The 21,186-nt window shown below is 38.1% G+C and overlaps 1 protein-coding gene across 8 annotated transcripts in view; it reads left to right on the top strand.

Moving 5' to 3' along the window:
* Positions 1-21,186, top strand: part of Ralgapa1 (Ral GTPase activating protein catalytic alpha subunit 1) — a 223,021-nt gene that overhangs the window by 156,117 nt on the left and 45,718 nt on the right. For all 8 annotated transcript variants that reach the window (XM_031356026.1, XM_031356025.1, XM_031356021.1 and 5 more), the window contains 2 exons: positions 2,971-3,094; positions 13,666-13,821. In XM_031356026.1, coding sequence (XP_031211886.1) covers positions 2,971-3,094; positions 13,666-13,821 — 280 coding nt within the window. The remainder of the gene's footprint in view (positions 1-2,970; positions 3,095-13,665; positions 13,822-21,186) is intronic.

Genomic DNA, 21,186 nt, shown 5'->3' with positions numbered 1-21,186 from the left:
AAGGGTTTTTTTGGAGGGGAAACTGGGAAAAGGGATATCATTTGAAATGTAAATAAAGAAAATATCTTTTTTTTAAAAAAGGGAAAAAAAAGAATCACTGCTCTAGTTGTTCTTCCATGCAGCTTTGTGTATGCATGAAGGCTTCTTCATTTTCAGAATTGACTGTGATCCTAGGTAATTCTTTTGTTGTTGTCATTGTTGTTGTGTTTTACTATGGCTTTATCATTATTATTATTATTATTATTATTATTTTATTGGTTATTTTATTCATTTACATTTCAAATGTTGACCCCCTTCCTACTTTCCCCTCTGCAAAACCCTATCCCATCTTCCCTCCCCCTGCCTCTATGAGGGTGCTCCCCCATCAACTTGCCCACTCCCACCACACCGCTCTAGTACTCCCCTACACTGGCACATTGAGCTTCCACAGAACCAAGGGTCTCCCTTCCCATTGTTGCCAACTAAGGCAATCCTCTGGTACATATGCAGCTAGAGCCATGGGCCCCTCCATGTGTACTCTTTGGTTGGTGGATTAGTCCCTGGGAACTCTGAGGAGTCCTGTTAGTTGATATTGTTCTTCCATGGGGTTGCAAACCCCTTCAGCTCCTTCAGTCCTTCCCCTAACTCTTCCATTATGATCCCTGTGCTCAATCCAATGATTGGCTGTGAGCATCCACATCTGTATTAGTCAGGCACTGGCAAAGCCTCCCAGGGGAGAGTTATACCACCCTCCTGTCAGCAAGCACTTCTTTTTCGAGACAGGGTCTGTGTAGTCCTGGCTCACTCTGTAGACCAGGCTTGCCTCGAACTCAGAAATCCGCCTGCCTCTGCCTCCCAAGTGCTGGGATTAAAGGCGTGTGCCACCACCACCCGGCAACACTTCTTAGCATCAGCAGTAGTGTGTGGATTTGGTGTCTGAAGATGGATGAATTCCTAGATGGGGCAATCTCTGGATGGCCTTTCCATCGGTTTCTGCTCCACCTTTTGTCCCTGCATTTCCTTTAGACGAAAAATTCTGGGTTGGGGGGACAGGATCAGGTGTGGGAGAAGACAGGGGAGAAGTACAGAGGGTCAGGAAATTGAACAGAGGTGTGTAACAGTGGAGACCTGAGGGTAGCCACCAGAAAATCCCAGATGCTAGGGAAGCAAGAGGTTCCCAGGACCCAACGAGGAGGACATTAGCCAAAATACCCAACAGAAAGGAGACAGAACCTGTAGAGACAATATCCAGTGGATAGGCACAGCCCCCCATTGAGGGATGGGGCTACCCACCCATCTCAAAAATTTTGATCCTGGGCAATTCTTTGTAGTCTCTTTTTTCTGGTTCTTGTTAACTTCTGGCTGCTTTGCTGTTCGCATGTGTCATAGAGAGGCCAGCTTCTCCTTTGTGCTTTACAATTCTTGTCCAGATAGTTGTTTCTTTTGGACAGAACTACTGCTAAGTTCATTGTCCTTGAAACCTGCCTTTTACCCTGGGCATCACTTGTGTACCACTATACCTAAGCTAGGATTAGGCCTAGCTCTTCCTAGAATGATAATCATACTTTGCAGTTTGGGAAGGGTTGAAAATCTCTGGTCTTCTTAATTTACTACTCCCAACAGAACTTGCAGTCACCTCACTTCAGGCACAGGTGGCAGAAGGAATATTCATTTAGAGCTTCTACACTAAAAATGGGGAGCTTAGAAACAGAAGAAGGTTTAGCCCAATGCTTCTGTAACATGAAGTTATGCAACAATAATAACTCGTACCAGTAACCTTAACTCCAGACTCAAAGCTTGGGGGAAAGTGAACTTCTTTGCTCAGCCTGAGTAGAATGCTCAAGGCAAAATGTAGGAGCACTGATGAGCTGGAGTATAGGGGAAAAAGCAGCCAACTTTAGTGATTGTTTTTACCAAAATTTAGTAGATTTTCATGAATGAAGATTTTCTGTTTATATATGCCTTTAGAACACTTTTTTAAAGTGCTAGGTTTTTTTTTTCAATAATTATTTTCACCCATTAAATTGGGTTTTACTTACAAAAGAGGCCATCTAGATTCATACTCTGTGATTCTGGAAATCATCCCCCTTCAGCAAGTGACAGAAACTTGTTGAAGCTTCTTTGTTGCTGACATGGAAACCCATAGTCAGGACTTAACTTCAAATACTTACAAACTCTGGCTGTCAGACTCCAATTTTAAATTCTGTAGTTTGTATCTGTTTGTGGTGAGCTATGATCGTTGTTGTTGTTGTTGTTGTTGTTGTTGTTCTTCTTCTTCTTCTTCTTCTTCTTCTTCTTCTTCTTCTTCTTCTTCTTCTTCTTCTTCTTCTCCTCTTCCTCCTCCTTCTTCTCCTTCTTCTCCTTCTTCTTCTTCTTCTTTTGCTGCTGCTGCTGCTGTTTCAATAATTTGACAACAACAACAAAAAAACTTTACATCTAGGCCAATTTTGAAATCAAGAAATATGTATGAATACTTCCTTTTTGGTTTTCTGTTCCTAAAGTTTAGTTTGGGTTGCCAGACTTCTGATAAGTTTGCTATTATAAAAACACTTTTTAATTTAGAAAGAACTAAAAGTTAATTGTCCAAGAATTTGACAGTTAGCCCATGCAGTTTTATGTGTTTCTTCTGTTGTTGGGTGCAGTCTGGGGAAATACAGTTCTTACTGATGGTTCCTTAGTTCTAAAACATAACCCTGAGAGTCAGCACACTGCACAGTGGTAGCTCCTTAGTGACTCCTCCTTCTTGTTTATCCTGCCCATTCTAAGACCTTTACCTAATTCAGTATTGCTTTAGGTGCTCTTGAATTCTCCCATCAGCAGTAACCTTGCAATTTTGTCACTTTTATGACTTTTTTATTTGTATTGCAATTATGTGTCTCTTTTTGTAGACTATAGCATCTGAGTCTTTTTCATATCCTTAATCCTATATGCTCTGTACATAAAATTTAATGAGCAAATAAAAATGAATGGTATAATTTTTTTGTTTTGTAGCCGAGAGACACACAAGATTGCAGTATTTTACGTTGCTGAAGGACAAGAAGATAAATACTCCATTCTCACCAATATAGGAGGAAGCCAAGCATATGAAGATTTTGTAGCTGGCCTTGGTTGGGAGGTATTGTTAGACTAGCCATTGTTTTATATTTAGCCCTCAATCACAATATCAATCTAGATATCAGAAACCAATCAATCCCACATGTAAAATATTGGAATACTTATGTAAAATATGCATATGCTCCTGTATACTTTAAAGTAATTTAAAGTTCCTTATGCCTAGTAGTCTAAATACTGTCTGCTCCACTGCTGTGCTATACTGTTTAAGAACCAGTTACAAGAGGGACTGGGAAGATGCTCACTTAGTTCAGTGTTTACCTAAGTGAGCATGCAGACCTTAGTTTGGATCCCCAGCATCCATGTAAAAGCCAGGCACAGTTGCAGGAATTCCCCATCAATTGGAGAGTAGAGACAAATTCTGAGAGCTTACTGAGTAGCCTGCTAACCAACAGATTCAACTAGTGACTTTGATTTGAATGTATATATATTTAATGCAGTATATTTGAAATATCCTTGGTAGCCATTTAAACTTACAATGAATTTCTTTCTCGTAGTTGACAGTTATTTCACAGAATTTGTACTGAGTGTATCTGGTAAAGTTGTTGAAGACCATTGTACTAGATTATAAACTTACAGAGGGTTAGCACTGCTTACCTACTTACGCATTTAAGGCCAGTGTTTTCCAGTGTCTAACATATAAGCTTTTCCTACTTGGTATGTAGTCCATAGGTTACTGGCTACTTTACCTTGTGTGAATTATGGAAGCTCTCTTGGCCTTTTTTTATTTTTCACAGATAATATACTTTGTTTCCCATCAAAGATGACAGAAATTTCAGTTACAAGGGTGTATTTAAAAATGCCTTGAAAATATTTTTAAAACAAAACATGGATTTTTCTGATTTGAAAAACCATAGAGTCATTACTAAAAGTAAGGTCTACTTGAGAAGAAGAGCAAATTGGAAGGATTCATATTACCTTCTGATTTCAAATTTTACTACTAAACAGTACTAATCAAGATAATGTAGGATAGACATCAGTGGAATACAGTAGAGTACTGAAATAAGCCCACAAGTCTATAGTTAACTGAATTTTGGCACTAGAGAAGGGATAATCTTTTCAACAAATGTTGCTGACATAACCTAATAGCCATATGCCTGCCAGAGAAGAAGGAAAAGGAAAAGAAAGATGAAGAAGGTGGAATGATGAGGAGATGAAGAGGAGAGGAAGAAGGAAGGAAAGAAGAAGAAGGAGAAAGAGAAGAAGGATAAAGAGGAGGAGGAAGAGGAAGAGGAGGAGATGAAGATGAAGATTATTCAGCAGTTGAGAGTTTCCCAGCACCCATGTTGGGAGCCTCACAGCTGCCTATAACTGAAGTTCCAGAGTATCCAACAACCCTCTTCTACCTTCATATACACATAATACCACCCCCCAGCACACACACACACGCACACGCACACATTCTCCCTCTCCTCCCTCTCTCTCTCTCTCTTTTTCTCTCTCTCTCTCTCTCTCTGTCTCTTGCTCTCTCTCGCTCTCTCTCTGTGTCTAACAACACAGACATACACACATAATCAAAACTAAAATAATTTTTAAATGAAATCAGACTATTATATAAAAGTTTAACTCAATGGGTCAAACACTTAAAATTATAAAACACTTAGATTATATAGCTGCATATATTAATGACTTTGGATTTGGCAGAGATTTCTTGTAGATGTGGCTCTAAAAGCATGAGCAAGAAGGAAAATAGTACTCATCAAAATTAACCCTGTTGTGCTTTAAAGGACACCATCAGGAAAGTAAAAAAGCTCCACAGATTGGGGGAAATACTTGCAAAACATATATTTGAGAAGGGATTTGTACATAGAATATTTGAAGAATTTATACAAAGTAAAAAGCAGAATATGATTCATTTTTTAAAAGCCCAAGGTCTACACCAGTGGACATGCCAAAATAGATGGAATTTCACAAAATTTCCCTTGATAAACAATAGGCAGTCAGTGGCTATTGATTAAAGAAAAAAAAAAGAAACAGTTTTGCTTTTGTTTTTGTTTTTGCTTTTTTTTCAAGAATAGAACCACAAATCTTAAATAGTTGTCTCTAAACACATGCAAACAAGGCTAACACCAATTGGACTCAATATAGCAAAAATAAATAAAGAAGAAGCAATGTTGGATTTAAGAGGACATTGCTGAGGGAGGGGACATAAGAAATTAAAAGGGAGGGAGGTAAAAATAATATAGGCTGAGTGTGGTGGCGGACGCCTTTAATCCCAGCACTTGGGAGGCAGAGGCAGGCAGATTTCTGAGTTCGAGGCCAGCCTGGTCTACAGAGTGAGTTCCAAGACAGCCAGGGCTATACAGAGAAACTCTGTCTTGAAAACCATAATAATAATAATAATAATAATAATAATAATAATAATACAGATACCACTGTATGAAATAATGCAAATATACTCACCTGTGAAATTCTTCAATTAAAAAAAAATGGCCACAGCACCATAACATATTACTCTAACGATAGGCAAATGTCCATGGAACACATAAAAAGACTCGACATCATTTGCATCAGAATATTAAAAATAACAAAAAACAAAAACAAAACCTGCAGTGAGCATCTCTTCACACCAAGCAAGATAGTTCAAAAAAAAAAAGGCCAGTCTCCATCTGCACCCAGGAGCTAAGGCTGGTCCCTACTATGTTCACACAGGTCCTGCCAGGAGAGGACTGCTCTCCCAGGAGTGCTCTCACGCCCAGGCTCAGAGGTGAGATCTACATGTTCTCTCCAGTAACTGTCCAAAGTGGACAGGCCAGGGGCGCATGGGGCACAGGAACAGAGTTGCAGCTGGGACATCATCCTTCCGGTCGCCATCTGCACCCAGGAGCTAAGGCTGTTCCACAGCCCACTGCACATAGGTCCCAACAGAGGAGAGCTGGTCTTCCAGGTGTGCTGACTGACACAGGAGGGAAAAATTCCAGCCAGAGACAGCAAGAACAACTAATACAAGAAATATCCAGATGGAGAAAGGCAAGCGCAGAAACCTTACCAACAGAAACCAAGGCTACTTGGCATCATCAAAACCCAGTACTCCCACCACAGCAAGTTCTAGATACCCCAACACACCAGAAACGCAAGATTATGGTTTTAAAATCACATCTCATGATGCTGATAGAGGACTTTAAGAAGGACATAAATAACTCCCTAAAAGAAATTCAGGGGAGTACAGGTAAACAGGTAGAAGCCCTTAAAGAGGAAACACAAAAATCCCTTGAAGAATTACAGGAAAAAACAACCAAAAAGGTGAAGGAATTAAACAAAACCATCCAGGATCTAAAAATGGAAGTAGAATTAATAAAGAAATCAGAAAGAGAGACAACACTAGAGATAGAAAGCCTAGGAAAGAGATCAGGAGTCATAGATGCAAGCATCACCAATAGAATACAAGAGACAGAAGAGAGAATCTCAGGTGCAGAAGATACCATAGAAAACATTGACAAAACAGTCAAAGAAAATTCAAAATGCAAAATGCAAAAAGGTCCTAACCCAAAACATCCAGGAAATTCAGAACACAGTGAGAAGACCAAATTTAAGGATAATAGGTATAGAAGAGAGCAAAGATTCTCAATTTAGAGGGCCAGTAAATATCTTCAGCAAAATTACAGAAAAAAATTTCCCTAACCTAAAGAAAGAGATGCCCATGAACATACAGGAAGCCTATAGAACTCCAAATAGATTGGACCAGAAAAGACATTCTTCCTGTCACATAATAATCAAAAAACCAAATGCACAAAACAAAGAAAGAATATTAAAAGCAGTGAGGGAAAAAGGCCAAGTGACATATAAAGGCATACCTATCAGAATTACACGAGACTTCTCCACAGAGACTATATTCAACAAAACTGGAAAATCTGGATGAAATGGACAATTTTCTAGACAGATACTAGGTACCAAAGTTAAATCAGGATCAGATAAATTATCTAAATAGTCCCGTAACCCTAAAGAAATAGAAGCAGTCATTAATAGTCTCCCAACCAAAAAAAGCCTAGGACCAGATGGGTTTAATGCAGAGTTCTATTAGACATGTAAAGAAGACCTAATACTAATACTCTTCAAACTATTCCACAAAATAGAAACAGAAGGAACACTGCCCAATTCGTACTATGAAGCTACAATTACTCGGATACCTAAACCACACAAAGACCCAACAATGTAAGAGAACTTCAGACCAATTTCCTTTATAAATATCGATGAAAAAATACTCAATAAAATTCTCTTGGACTGAATCCAAGAACACATCAAAACGATGATCCATCATGATCAAGTAGGCTTCATCCCAGGGATGCAGGGATGGTTCAATATACGGAAATCCATCAACATAATCCATTATATAAACAAACTCAAAGAAAAAAACCACATGATCATTTCATTAGATGCTAAGAAAGCATTTGACAAAATCCAATGACCCTTCATGATAAAAGTCTTGGAAAGATCAGGAATTCAAGGCCCATACCTAAATATAGTAAAAGCAATATACAGAAAGCCAGTAGCCAACATCAAACTAAATAGAGAGAAACTTGAAGCAATCCCACTAATTGCCAGAGCAATTAGACAACAAAAGGAGATCAAACGTATACAAATTGGAAAGGAAGAAGACAAAATTTCACTCTTTTCTTATGATATGATAGCATATTTAAGTGATTTCAAAAATTCTACCAGAGAACTCCTAAACCTGATAAACAACTTCAGCAAAGTGGCTGGATATAAAATTAACTAAAACAAATCAGTGGCCTTCCTCTACTCAAAGGATGAACAGGCTGAGAAAGAAATTAGGGAAACAACACCCTTCACAATAGTCACAAATAATATAAAATACCTTAGTGTGTCTCTAACTAAAGTGAAATATCTTGAGTGACAAGAACTTCAAGTTCTGAAGAAAGAAATTGAAGATCTCAGAAGATGGAAAGATCACCCATTCTCACAGATTGGCAGGATTAATATAATAAAAATAAAAAATCTTGCCTAAAGCAATCTACAGATTCAGTTCAATCCCCATCAAGATTCCAATTCAATTCTTCATAGAGCTAGAAAGAACAATTTGCAAATTCACCTGGAGTAACAAAAAGGATAGCAAAAACTATTCTCAACCATAAAAGAATTTCTGGGGGAATTACCATCCCTGACCTCAAACTGTACTACACAGCAATCGTGATAAAAACTGCATGACATTGATACAGTGATAGGCAGGTAAATCAATGGAATAGAATTGAAGACCCAAAAATGAACCCACACATCAGTTGTCACCTGATCTTTGACCAAGGAGCTAAAACTATCCAGTGGAAAAAAGACAGCATTTTCAATAGATGGTGCTGGCTCAACTGGAGGTTTGCATGTAGAAGAATGCAAATCAATCCATTCCTATCTCCTAGAACAAAGCTCAAGTCCAATTGAAAGTGGGGAAGAGCCTCGAGCACATGGGCACAGGGGAAAATTTCCTGAGCAGAACCCCAATAGTTTATGCTTTAAGATGAAGAATTGACAAATGGGACCTCATAAAATTGCAAAGCTTCTGTAAGGCAAAGGACACTGTCAATAGGACAATCAACAGATTGGGAAAAGATCTTTACCAATCCTGTATCTGATAGAGGACTAATATCTAATATATACAAAGAACTCAAGAAGTTAGACTCCAGAGAGTCAAATAACCCTATTAAAAATGGGGTACAGAGCTAAACAAAGAATTCTCAATTGAGGAATACCAAATGGCTGAGAAGCACCTAAAGAAATGTTCATCATCAGGGAAATACAAATCAAAACAACCCTGAGATTCCACCTCACACCAGTCAGAATGGATAAGGTCAAAAACTCAGGTGACAGCAGATGCTGGTGAGGTTGTAGAGAAAGAGGAACACTCCTTCATTGCTGGTGGGATTGCAAGCTGGTACAACCACTCTGGAAACAGTTTGGCGATTTCTCAGAAAATTGGGCATAGTATTACCTGAGGACCCAGCTATATCACTCCTGGGCATATACCCAGAAGATACTCCAATATATAATAAGGACACGTGCTCCACTATGTTCATAGCAGCCTTATTTATAATAGCCAGAACCCAGATGTCCCTCAACAGAGGAATGAATACAGAAAATGTGGTACATTTACACAATGGAGTACTATTTAGCTATTAAAAATGACGAATTCCTGATATTCTTAGGCGAATGGATGGAACCAGAAAATATCCTAACTGAGGTAACCCAGTCACAAAAGAACACACTTGGTATGCACTCACTGATAAGTGGGTATTAGCCCAGAAGCTTGGAATACCCAAGATACAATCCACAGACCACAAGAAGCTCAAGAAGAAGGAAGACCAAAGTGTGTATACTTTGATCTTTCTTAGAAGGGGGAACAAAATACACATGGGAGGAGATACAGAGAAAAAGTGTGGAGCAGAGACTGAAGGAAAGGCCATCCAGAGTATGCCCCACCTGGGGATCCATCCCATATACAGATATCAAACCCAGACACTATTGTGGATGCCAACAAGTGCTTGCTGACTGGAGCCTGATATAGTTGTCTCCTGAGAGGCTTTGCCAGTACCTGAGAGAGGTGGATAGATAGAGGTAGATGCTCTCAGCCAACCATTGGACTGAGCACAAGGTCCCCAATGGGGGAGCTCGAGAAAGGGCCCAAGGGGTTTGCAGCCCCATGGGAGAAACAACAATATGAACCAACCAGTACACCCAGAGCTCCCAGGGACTAAACCACCAACCAAAGAGTACACATGGAGGGACCCATGGCTCCAGCTGCATATGTAGTAGAGGATGGCCTTGTTGGACACCAGTGGGAGGAGAGGGCCCTTGGTCCTTTGAAGGCTTGATACCCCAGTGTAGGGAAATGCCAGGACAGGGAAGTGAGAGTGGTTGGGTTGGTGAGCAGTGGGAGGGGGGATAGAGGGGTTTTGGAGGGGAAACCAGGAAAGGGGATAATATTTGAAAAGTAAATAAAGAAAATAATCTAATGAAAATATTTTTTTAAAAAGTCAAATGACCAATTTGGCTAGCAGTCTGCACTCTCCTAATCTGCTTAAGGAAGCCATAGTTTGGGTAATTAAACATAGAGATGTCATATATCCAAGTTTGGATTACTGTTGCTCTGATGAAACACCATGACCAAAGCAACTTGGGGAAGAAAGAGTTTATTTGATTTATACTGCCATATCACTGTTCATCAATGAAGAAAATCCAAGTTTGGATTACTGTTGATCTGATGAAACACCATGACCAAAGCAACTTGGGGAAGAGTTTATTTGATTTACACTGCCATATCACTGTTCATCAATGAAGAAAATCAGGACAGAAACTCAAACAGGGCAGGAACATGGAGGCAGGAGCTGATGCAGAGGCCATGGCTGGGGATAAGGGATATGTTCTTTACTGGTTTGCTATGCCTCCTTTCTTATAGAACCAAAGACTGACTTGTCAGTCCAAGGATGACACCACCTAAGCTCTCCCCCATTAATCACTAATTAAGAAAATACCCTGCAGCCTGATCTTATGGTAGCATTTTCTCAATTAAGGTTCCCTCCTTTCAGATTACTTTAGCTTGTGTTGGCTTGATATAAAACTAGACACCATGTAACAAAATAGTTCTGCTGTATGCTTACCAAGGAAAAATAAAAGCTTAAGCTCTTATAAAATTCTACACAGCTGTATTCATTGCTGCATTATCACAAAAAGCAAAACAGCCTGTATGTGTGTCCATATGTGAACAAATGGATAAATAAATGTAATATGTCCATACAAGTAAATATTAGTCATAAAAAGGAATATAGTGCTAAATTTTGTCAACCTGGTGGGATTTAGAATTACCATGGGGGAAAATATCTCTGGACATACGAAACCTTTTAAATTAGATTAATTGTGGTGGGAAACTCCACTGTAAATTTGGGTGATATCATTCCTTGGGATGGGGATCTCAGACTGAGTAAAAAGAAAGCAACTGAGTACAGCATTCATTGCTGTCTGTAGAAGATTGCAGTTTTCCTGTTTGCAGATGCAAATGTTCCTCAGTTGAAGAAGTCAGTAACTTAAAACTAAATAGTAAACAACAGCTCTTAGAAAGCCAAAGAACCAGGAGATGAGCCCCTAAAAAACTGCATATCTATGTCACAGGTCAAATAGGACACCTAGACTTTCACCATCACTCCCAAGGTAGCAATGAGAAGCTCCTCACACTGAGGTAATATCAGATAACGTAAGAGAAGGCCAAGAAAACCAATGCTTTTCACCTCTTACTTACCTTAGCTTCTGTGCATCAGATAGGTCCAGGGAATCATCCAGCCCTACAGCCCTTATACTAATATATATTGTATATTGATTCTATCATGACCTAAAATGTTTCCAGATCTTCATACAGATCAATTGATATTTTTAAAATGTACTTAAGTGCAGTTAAATTTTGTGATTTCGTTTTCACATCTTTTATTCTAGGCTGTAATGGTTACTTGACTAGGAAGCTGCAAAGTCGTGGAGTGGTCCTGACCTAGCTGCCTTGAGAGGCATGCATCATAGGTTTTTCAGGTTAGAGTCCATGGCTCCTGGGACACTGTATGCCTTTCACTTCCTTAGAAACACGCACTCCCTCAGGCAGTGAAGTGATCAGGCTGCATTGTATTTCTCTGGATGTTTTCTTAGAAGTCAAGGGAACATGGAAGCTTCACAGGACAATTGGTCTCCAACATTAGTTTTGTGTGCCCTGCATAATTTGCAAGTATCATTGTATCCTGGCAACTGCAATTGTATTGATCCTGGCAATTGCCAATATATTGTTTCTGATAAGGGTATAAAAAGTCTGATTGCTCTCAGTAAAAATTGTCACAGCTTCAGTCTTGCTATAGCCCCTCTCTGATCACAGCCTGGTTTAATGCTCCAATGGGCCATATGAGGTAACCTTGGCCTGGTGAGTAAGTGCAGGTGCTCACAGGAGGACAGTTTTGTGAATAAATATAAGACATCTAATTGATCATTCTGTGAGTTGACATTGTTTTAACTTTGCCCCAAGTCCTTTCAGATTTGATTTTTCCTCTGACCTTAGTGTCCCAAAGCCTTTATAATTCACTGTTAATACCTAGTTACCTAACATAAGGTTCACAGTAACCAGAAGTTGCTTTCTTTCTTAATTAATTAGCTCCTACTAATTAGAGGTCCTTAAATGCTATTTTAAAAACACACTGGGGTGAACAAATCATAATACCCAATAAAATATAAATAGTTTTATATCAGGCCGTGGGATAGTGGCACATGCCTCTGATCCCAGCACTTGGAAGTTGGAGACAGAAGATCAGGAATTCAAGGCCAGCCTAGGATAGGTGAGACCCAGTATCAAACAAAATAGTTATCAGGCTCTATTATTTAGAAAATATTAATAGCAAGAGATAAAAGTTTGTACCTGTTTAGTAAAAGCCTATTTTTTTGTGAGTACTTTCAATTTAAAGTTGGCTGAATCTATATATGTGGGTGCCATTAGAGCCAGCTATAGTGCTACATTTAATATTGGCTGATATCATATAAAAGACTCACTCCTTTTCGCCACTTTATTGAAAATCGATTTTTTTCACATAATATATTCTGCTTATGGTTTCCTTTTCCTCTACTTCCTTCCCATGTCCCTTCCCATCCAGATCACCCCTTTCCATCTTTCACTAAAAAACAGGTGTCTAGGAGATAATAGCCAAATGTAATATAATAAAACAAAACTATCACTTCAGAATAAGACTAAACAGAAGGAGAAATGCCTAAGAGAGGGCACAAGAAACAGACTCACTCACTCACACAATCAGGAATCCTATAAAAACACGAAACTGGAAGCCATGATATATATGCAAAGGACTTGTAGGGTAAAACAGGAGAGCTATACACACACACACACACACACACACACACACACACACACACACACATCAATAAAACTTTTTTAAATGGAAAAAATGAAAAAGTCCTGATGTGACATTATGAAGCAAGGAATCACCACAGATGTCTTTGAGTTTGTTTTCTCATGGCCATCTACTTCTGGGCATGCAGTCTACCCTTAAGAGTAGTTTGTTTCCCAGTGAGACTTTCTGGAGAAATTTTTAATTTGCAAGTGGTTATCAATTGGAGATTGATTCTGAGTTAGGGATGGGGTTACGTGTCCATTTCTTCTAGCTCTAGGACCCCATCTAGTGCAGGCCCACCCTGCGCATGCTGCCTCAGTCTCTGTGAGTTCATATGTGGGTCAGTCTTACTGATTTAGAAGACCTTGTTTTCTTGGTGTCCACTGGCTCTTATATTCTTCATGCCTTCTCTTCTGTGGGGTTCACTGAGGCTTGAGGGAAGAGATATGATGGAGACAGCCTGCTTAGAACTAAGTGTTGACAGGTCTCACTCTGCACATAGTCTGGCTATGGGTCTCGGTATTGTTCCATGTGCTGCAGGAGGAAGCTCCTCTGATGGCACCTGAGCAAGGCACTGATCTATGAGTATAACAGAATGAAAAAAACTTTACTCCTGATGATTTTGTAAAGTGAATTCTTTTTCTTTTCAACAATGTTTCTAAGTTTTTTTGTTGATGTTTATGTAGTTCTTCATTGATTCTAGGTAAACCTTACAAATCATTGTGGCTTCATGGGAGGACTGCAGAAGAACAAAAGCACTGGACTGACCACTCCATATTTTGCTACCTCTACAGTAGAAGTAATATTTCATGTGTCTACAAGAATGCCTTCTGATTCTGATGACTCTCTGACCAAAAAAGTAAGTGCTGAGGGAAAAAAACTAAATTAAATCTTATTAGTTAAGAAAATCAATATGTAAAAAATTAACATCCATCCTGGAGAGAGATGGCTCAATGGTTAAGAGCACCGACTGCTCTTCCAGAGGTTTTGAGTTCAAATCCCAACAGCCAGGTCATGTTATAAAATACTAACATCCATTTGGAGGAGCCCTGTTGATAAGTGAAGACTTTGTTTCTTTAACCAATGCCATCTTCGAAACCAGGATTCTTGTGTAGAAAATTGGGTTTTCCTTTAGTAAAAAACAATCCTTTTTATCATTAAATTCCTAGATTTATTGACCTATAAACCTACTACTTTGTATCATTTTTTATCTCCATATTTTTCTCCCTGACTTTATCAACTGAATTATTTTTGGTATGATTTGTTGTTGTTGTTGTTGTTGTTGTTGTTGTTGTTCATTTGTTTCATGTCACTTATTTTTCTGTTTATTTGTAGACATAGTTTTGCTGTGGCCCAAACTGTCCCTGAATTCATGTTCCTATTGCCCAGTTTCTTAAGTGGTAGGATTATAAGTGTATATCAAAACAAACCTGGGTTTTATTATATTTTATGTATTTGATTTTTTTAAATTCTGCATATAAATGAATTCATATGCTTTCTCTGTTTATATTATTTTACTTAGTATAATTTCCTTCAGGTTCTTCCATGTTGTAGCAAATGGCAGAACTTTGTTTTTTAAAGCTAATCAATATTTCATCACATATACATATATCACATTTCCTTTATCCATTCTCATGAATGGATATTGTCCTGTTTTCATTTCTGTTGTGATAAAACTTAGGGAAGAAAGAGTCTATTTTAGTTCACAATTCCAAGTTACAGTCCATTGTTGGGGGGAAGTCCAGGCAGGAACTTCAAATATTATCCACAGTAAAGAACAGAGAGCAATGAATACACACATGCTCACCCACTTACTTGCTTCTGCTTAGCTTAATTTCTCCAGACTTACATAGGTCAGGAACCCCTCTCTAGGGAATGGTGCCTCCCACAGTAGGCTAGACCTTCCCACATGAGTTTATTTAATTAAGAAAATTTTCACACAGACATGCCCACAGGTCAACCTAATGTAGAAAATCCTTCACTGAGACTCTTTTCCCAGATAATAGATTGTGTAAAGTTGATAATTAAAGCTAGCTATCACAGATTATAGAATGTTTCCATTTCCTAATTTTGAATATTCTACAGGAAACCTGGGAGTGCAGTCACCTTTATGATATCTTAGCCTAGTTCACATTGTCAACTAAACACAGCCTACAATCCTTTGAGAAGAAAACATCTATTGAGGAGTTGGCTAGATTAGATTAGCCTGTGAACCCGTCTTTGGAAGAGACAGTGCTTATTAGTAACTGCTACAGGAGGGCCCAGCCCACTCTGAGCAGCACTGTCCTAGGCAGGTGGTTTGGGGTAAATATGAAAACCCACTGAAAATGGGCCTCTTAAATGAGCCAGCAGGGAATATTTCCCATGGTTCCTGCTGCATTTCTTTTGCTGTGAGATGTTCATGCTTGAATTCTTGCCCAGATTTCTTTTAGTGATAAATTGTAAGCTGAAAGCTAAAATAAATCCTTTCGTCCTTTTAAGTTTCATTGGGTCAGAGTGTTTTATCACAGCAACAGAAAGGAAACTAGAACAAGTGGTGATTTAACCTCTTTTCAGTATATACACAGAATAGAGATTGTTAGTTCTTATGCAGTTCTTTTTTGTTTTATTTTGTTTTTTTGTTTTTGTTTTTTTGAGACAGGGTTTTTCTGTATAGCCCTGGCTGGCCTCGAACTCAGAAATCCACCTGCCTCTGCCTCCCAAGTGCTGGGATTAAAGGCCTGCACCACCACTGCCTGCCTCTTTAAAAAAAAAAAAAGATTTATTTATTTAATATATTTGAGTACACTGTAGCTGTACAGATGGTTGTGAGCCATCATGTGGTTTGCTGGGAATTAAACTCAGGACCTCTGCTCGCTCAGGCTCTACTTGCTCTGGCCCAAAGATTTATTTATTACTATATGTAAGTACACTGTAGTTGTCTTTAGACATACCAGAAAAGGGCTTCAGATCTCGTTAAGGATGGTTGTAAGCCACCATGTGGTTGCTGGGATTTGAACTCAGGACCTTCAGAATAGCAGTTAATGCTCTTACCCACTGAGCCATCTCACCAGCCCCACAGTTCTTTTTTTTTTTTTAATCATTCTCTATATTGTTTTCTGTAACAGCTCGATCTCACATTGCACCAATATGAATGCGTGCACCTTTTCTCTGCTCTCTGCAGCACTTGCCTCTTCACCTCTTTTACTGGCTTCAGTTTCACACTCTGAATGACTTCCCTGATACTGACCACTTACATTCCTATAGACCTCTGTGGTATAATTTCTCTTAGGAGAAATATGTGTTCTAGTCCTTTGCCCAATTTTTTTTATTAAATTATTTTATTTACATTCCAGCCATTGCCCCCTCCCATTGTACCCTGTATATTTGTTAGTGCCTAATCTCGATTGTCAGCCTCATTGGATTTAGAGAGAGTTCTAGAGGCATTTAACTAAGGAAGGAAGACTTGACCCTCCCCAAATGTGGATCATTTTCTAGGCTGCAGTTTCTGAGTGAAAAAAAGGAAGCCAATTAAGTGCTGGTGCTTCTTTTTCTCTGCTTTCTGATCACCTGCTGACTCAGTGCTGACTGAGGATCAAATCTCTCCCACCACTGTTTCTTTCCTGTTGTGATAGACAGTATTTTTCTGAACTAGAAACCAAATGAAACCTTTCCATAAGCTGCTCTCTATTAGGTATTTGGTCAAAATGTAAGTAACTAGTACAGCAGTGGTTCTCAGCCTTCCTAGTGCTGTGACCCATTCGTACAGTTCCTCACATTGTGGTGACCCCAACTGTAAAGTTATCCCATTGCTACTTCATAACTGTAATTTTACTACTATTATGAATCATAATGTAAATGCCTGATAGAGAGGATATCTGATATGTGACCCCAAAGGAACCAATACCCACAGGTTGAGAACCACTGTTACATAGTATCTCTTATTGTATATTCTATATAATAAACCAGTGAATATATTCTGGATTTTGTGGTCAGTTAAGCACATTTGTTGACCCCCAAAGAATAAGGTTTTGAGAACTTTAATTTATAATTAATGTCAGAAGCACAAATAAAACAATAGGCTTGTGGTTGGCTTTTGAAGAATAGCAGTGTTTGGAACTTGGTTATTTACTACTATCTCCAGATAGAACTGACTGGAGGGCACCCAGGTGTTCTCTGTTGCTTGAGCATTGCTTGCATAGGCACCACTCACACCTCATGAGTGAGAAAACAGGAATACCTCATTCAGGATTAGATTTTCAGACATACTTGTAGTTTTGTAATATTTCAAGTCAGAGTGTGACAACTGTTTTTTGTTCTCTGCTTTGTATATTAAGGTTTTTGAGGTTCTGTATGAGTTACAGTATTAGTTTTGATGTTTCTCAAGAAAGCTATTGTAATTTTAAGTAAGGATTAGCAAAATCAGTATTGTTTTGAGTAATATTGACATTTTAACAATATCAGTTCGGTGGCTCCATGAACACAAGGTATCTTTCTATTTGTTTATCCCTTGATTTCTTCATAGGTGGTAGGTGTTCCTGAACAGCTTTTTCAAGTCTACAGATGAACTTATTCCTCAGTTCATTTTCTCTCACACATGTTGTCCCCTCTCCATCCTGCTCCCACTCCCCTCAACTTTCTGCCTCTAAAATTTGCCAATTCTAGAATAAGTAGAAGCATATAATATTCATCCTTTTGTACTGTCTTGTTTAGCCAGATATTTTTAAGGTTTTATGCCTGTCATAGCACATATTAGAATTTCATTCTTTTATATGGCCAGATATCTAATTGTATGTACTACATTTTTAATCTGCATATCTGTTAATAGACATTTGGATTGCTTCTACCTCTTGTTATTTGAATAATATTGCAGTGAACATTGGCATACTATTTAGATGCTGGTTTTTAATTCATTTGGCTATATACCTATATTGTTGGGTACTGTACACACTGTATGTAGGACTCTCAGAAGATGTGCAGTATCAGCTGTACACTTTACATCCATGTCGAGCATGCACAATGGTTGTGTGAGTGGTGCCTCAGCCTTTCCACACCACCATCAACACTTGTTAGAAAAAAAAACTATAGACATCCTAATAGGTACAAAGTAGTTATTTTGCTTGGATTTTTTTGAGGCATAATTTATCTGTCTACCCCAGACTTTTTCTTGAGCTCACTGTACAGCACACACTCATAGTCCCCCTGCCTCTCCCTTCTCACCACCATGGCTGTCCCAGAGTGGCTATTTCTATAATGGCGGGTAATGGTGAGCATCTTCTCATGTGTATACTGACCACTTGATTATCCACTTTGGAGAAATGTCTATCCAAGTCCTTCACTCATTTGTTTATTTTTCTTATATTATAGAAGTTCTTCATACATTGTAGATATTAATCCCTTATTTAGTATGTGATTGATTAATATGGACTCAAATTTAATTTTTTTGCTGCCCCTGCTTTTAATACCAATCCAAGAACCCATTGCCAAATCCACTGTCATGGAGATACGTGTCTCTATTTTGTTGTGAGAGCTTTACCTCTTAGCATTTAAGTTTTCTCTTCACACTGAGCTACTTGCAGTATATGGAGTGTGATACAGAATTGCATGTAAGTGCCCAGTCTTTTCATGGGCACTATTTGTAGAGATGCTGCTGTCTTCTAGTTCACTAGTCTAAATGTCTATCCTTACACCAGTTGCATACTGTTTTGATGGCTATTGCATTAAGTTTTGACTCAGGAAGTATAAATTTTACAGCTTTTGTTTAAAATTATTTGGCTTTGAACATCTCTTAAAGACTCCATATAAAAGCTTTAGACTGAGTTTTCTATTTTTGCCAAATCTACTGGAATTGTTCTTCTATCCTTTTAAATTTGCAAATACAGGGTAAGATCTTACTTATGATGTTTTTATACATATATAATATGTTTTGGTCATCTTCACTCCCTCTGTTACATTGTTGGGATTTTGATGGGGATATATTGAATCTGTAGATAGTGTCAGGTAGAATTAATATTGCGCCTTTGGGGGTTTAATTGCATTTTAGAATGTATTTTGTGTGTGGGGTGTGCACTTTTCATGGCACACATGTGGAGTTGTTGAGAACCAGCTCTTACCTTCTGTCATGTGCTTCCAGGGGTGCAGCTCAAGCCATCAAGCTCAGCAACAGAGTTCTTACCCACTGAGCTGTCTTTCTGGCCTGTTCTGGTTTTTATTAAAGTGATGTTTTATTTCTGTTTGTTTGTTAGGTTGGTGGGGGTAGGGAAGTGTACACATGCTTGCATGTATGCCACAGTACATGTGGAGGTCAGAAGACAACTTGTGGGAGTCAGTTTTTTCCTTCCACTATATGGATTCTTGACGTTGAACTCAGGTTGTCAAGTGGCTAGTCTTGGCAACAGGTATATGGTTATAGTTTTTAAGACTTTTATAGTATATGCATGTGCCTTGCTGTTAAAATAAATGTTGTTGGAGAAATGCCTAGCTAGCCTAAATTAGCTTTTTTAGTTAAAACAATTTTAGTTTGTCTGTCTTAAAATCCAATAGAAAGAAGATATAAATATGATCTCATGATTCAGTATTGCTACTTTAAACCTTCTTTTCATAGAAATCAAAAACAAAACTTGCTCATCTTTCCATATACGCATTTTCCCCTAGTAGCCTTAAATGTTAGTTTTATTGTAATATCTTTGTCTTTCTAATGGGTTAAATGTTTAAACTTAATCATAGAAGCCAGTTGTCTCACACCAGTTCTTCTTAATAAAAAATCACTTTCTGTATTGGTATTTTTCTCCTGAATTTAATAAATTCCACATTAGTGGTAATAAGTTGAGGCCTAGAACATGTCCTATTACAAATGAACAATTGGATTTCATTAGGTTGTCCCCCCTGTCCTTTGTACATATATCTTCAGGTGTGTTAATCCATTCAGTAGACACATTAATGAGCACTGGTTGCAGTGTAATATTGGAGAAAGTAAAGCTTGTTGACCTCAACATGGAGTTTAATACCTTTAATTAAATTAGATAGTCGACAGTCAGTATAAAGAAATAGCCATGCCTCTGGCAAGCTAGAATTATTTATGATCCTGGTTCTATGTTTTAAGCTTGGTAGGGGAAAAGTCATTTATATCCATTTTATAAAAACTAAAACATTCTAGCTTTTTATTTTAAATATGTGGTGTTTTTTTAAATTATTTTTAAACATTTTATTTTCTCAGAATGAGAAGTTAATGTTCCTGGATCTATTTAACTGTAGCATTGTTTTATGAAGTGAAAGTTTCTCAAAGCTCAAGATAATAGCAGTAGAATTTTTGTAACATAGACTATACTTTTTGAACAAATTAGCCATTCAATCTACTAAAGTCTCTCTTAGAAATATTATGCCACTGTATCATAAATCCTGATATAACCCAGTCGAAGCCTTGTGTTCTATGAATTATTTCTACCTGAGCAAGATTGATGGAAAATGGTTAAAAATAATTTCCACTTAACTGACTGTATTCACCCCTAAAAATCAAAAGTGCTGCAAGCATTGGTGTAAAGTGTTGAGAGGAGCCTCTCTCATCTTCTCTGTCTCCTTGTTGCGGCCACTTGCGGATACTCTGCTTCCAAGGTAGCTGAATCATCCTTTTAGAAGTTTGATGAAGATCAAGTTGAGATAATTGTAAAATACTTAGTTGGACTCTCTAAGCTATCTTTCATTTCCTGAACCCCCAAAAGAGGAAGAAGAAGTACTCTGTTTAAGTCCGTTTCCTTTGAAATACTATTAGTGTAATGGACAGCAGGCCATGTCTTGAAACTTGATCCCAATAGTTTCTGAAATAAGTGGGTTGTAAAGACTCTACTTGCTCCAATTTTTATTTCAAATCTATTTTTATCTTAATTTTAAAATAAAATTAGCATGTGAGAGACTTCCCAAAGAGCTATAAGCTAAATATAATCTGAAAAATTAATTTTAAAACTATATGGAATAATAACAAAAAGGTTTTATCTTAATAAAAGTGGGTTTCATAACATAATTATTGGATTCTGTGGAATTATAGTTTGCTTTCTGTCACTGTAATAAACTCCATTATTAAAGGCAATATAGAGGACAGGGTTTATTTGGCTTATAGGACCCAATTCTCTCTTTGAGAGAAGCCAGGCTAAGAACTCAAGCAGAAGCAGAGGCAGGAACCATGTAGGAATTCTACTTAGTGGCTTGCCCCTCATGGCTTCTTTGGCTTGCTTTTTACATATATATATAT

The sequence above is a fragment of the Mastomys coucha genome, unplaced genomic scaffold, assembly GCF_008632895.1.
Source record: "Mastomys coucha isolate ucsf_1 unplaced genomic scaffold, UCSF_Mcou_1 pScaffold6, whole genome shotgun sequence".
NCBI lineage: Eukaryota > Metazoa > Chordata > Mammalia > Rodentia > Muridae > Mastomys > Mastomys coucha.
The sequence above is the reverse complement of the archived record's forward strand: the minus strand, read 5'-3'. Positions and strand labels throughout refer to the sequence as shown.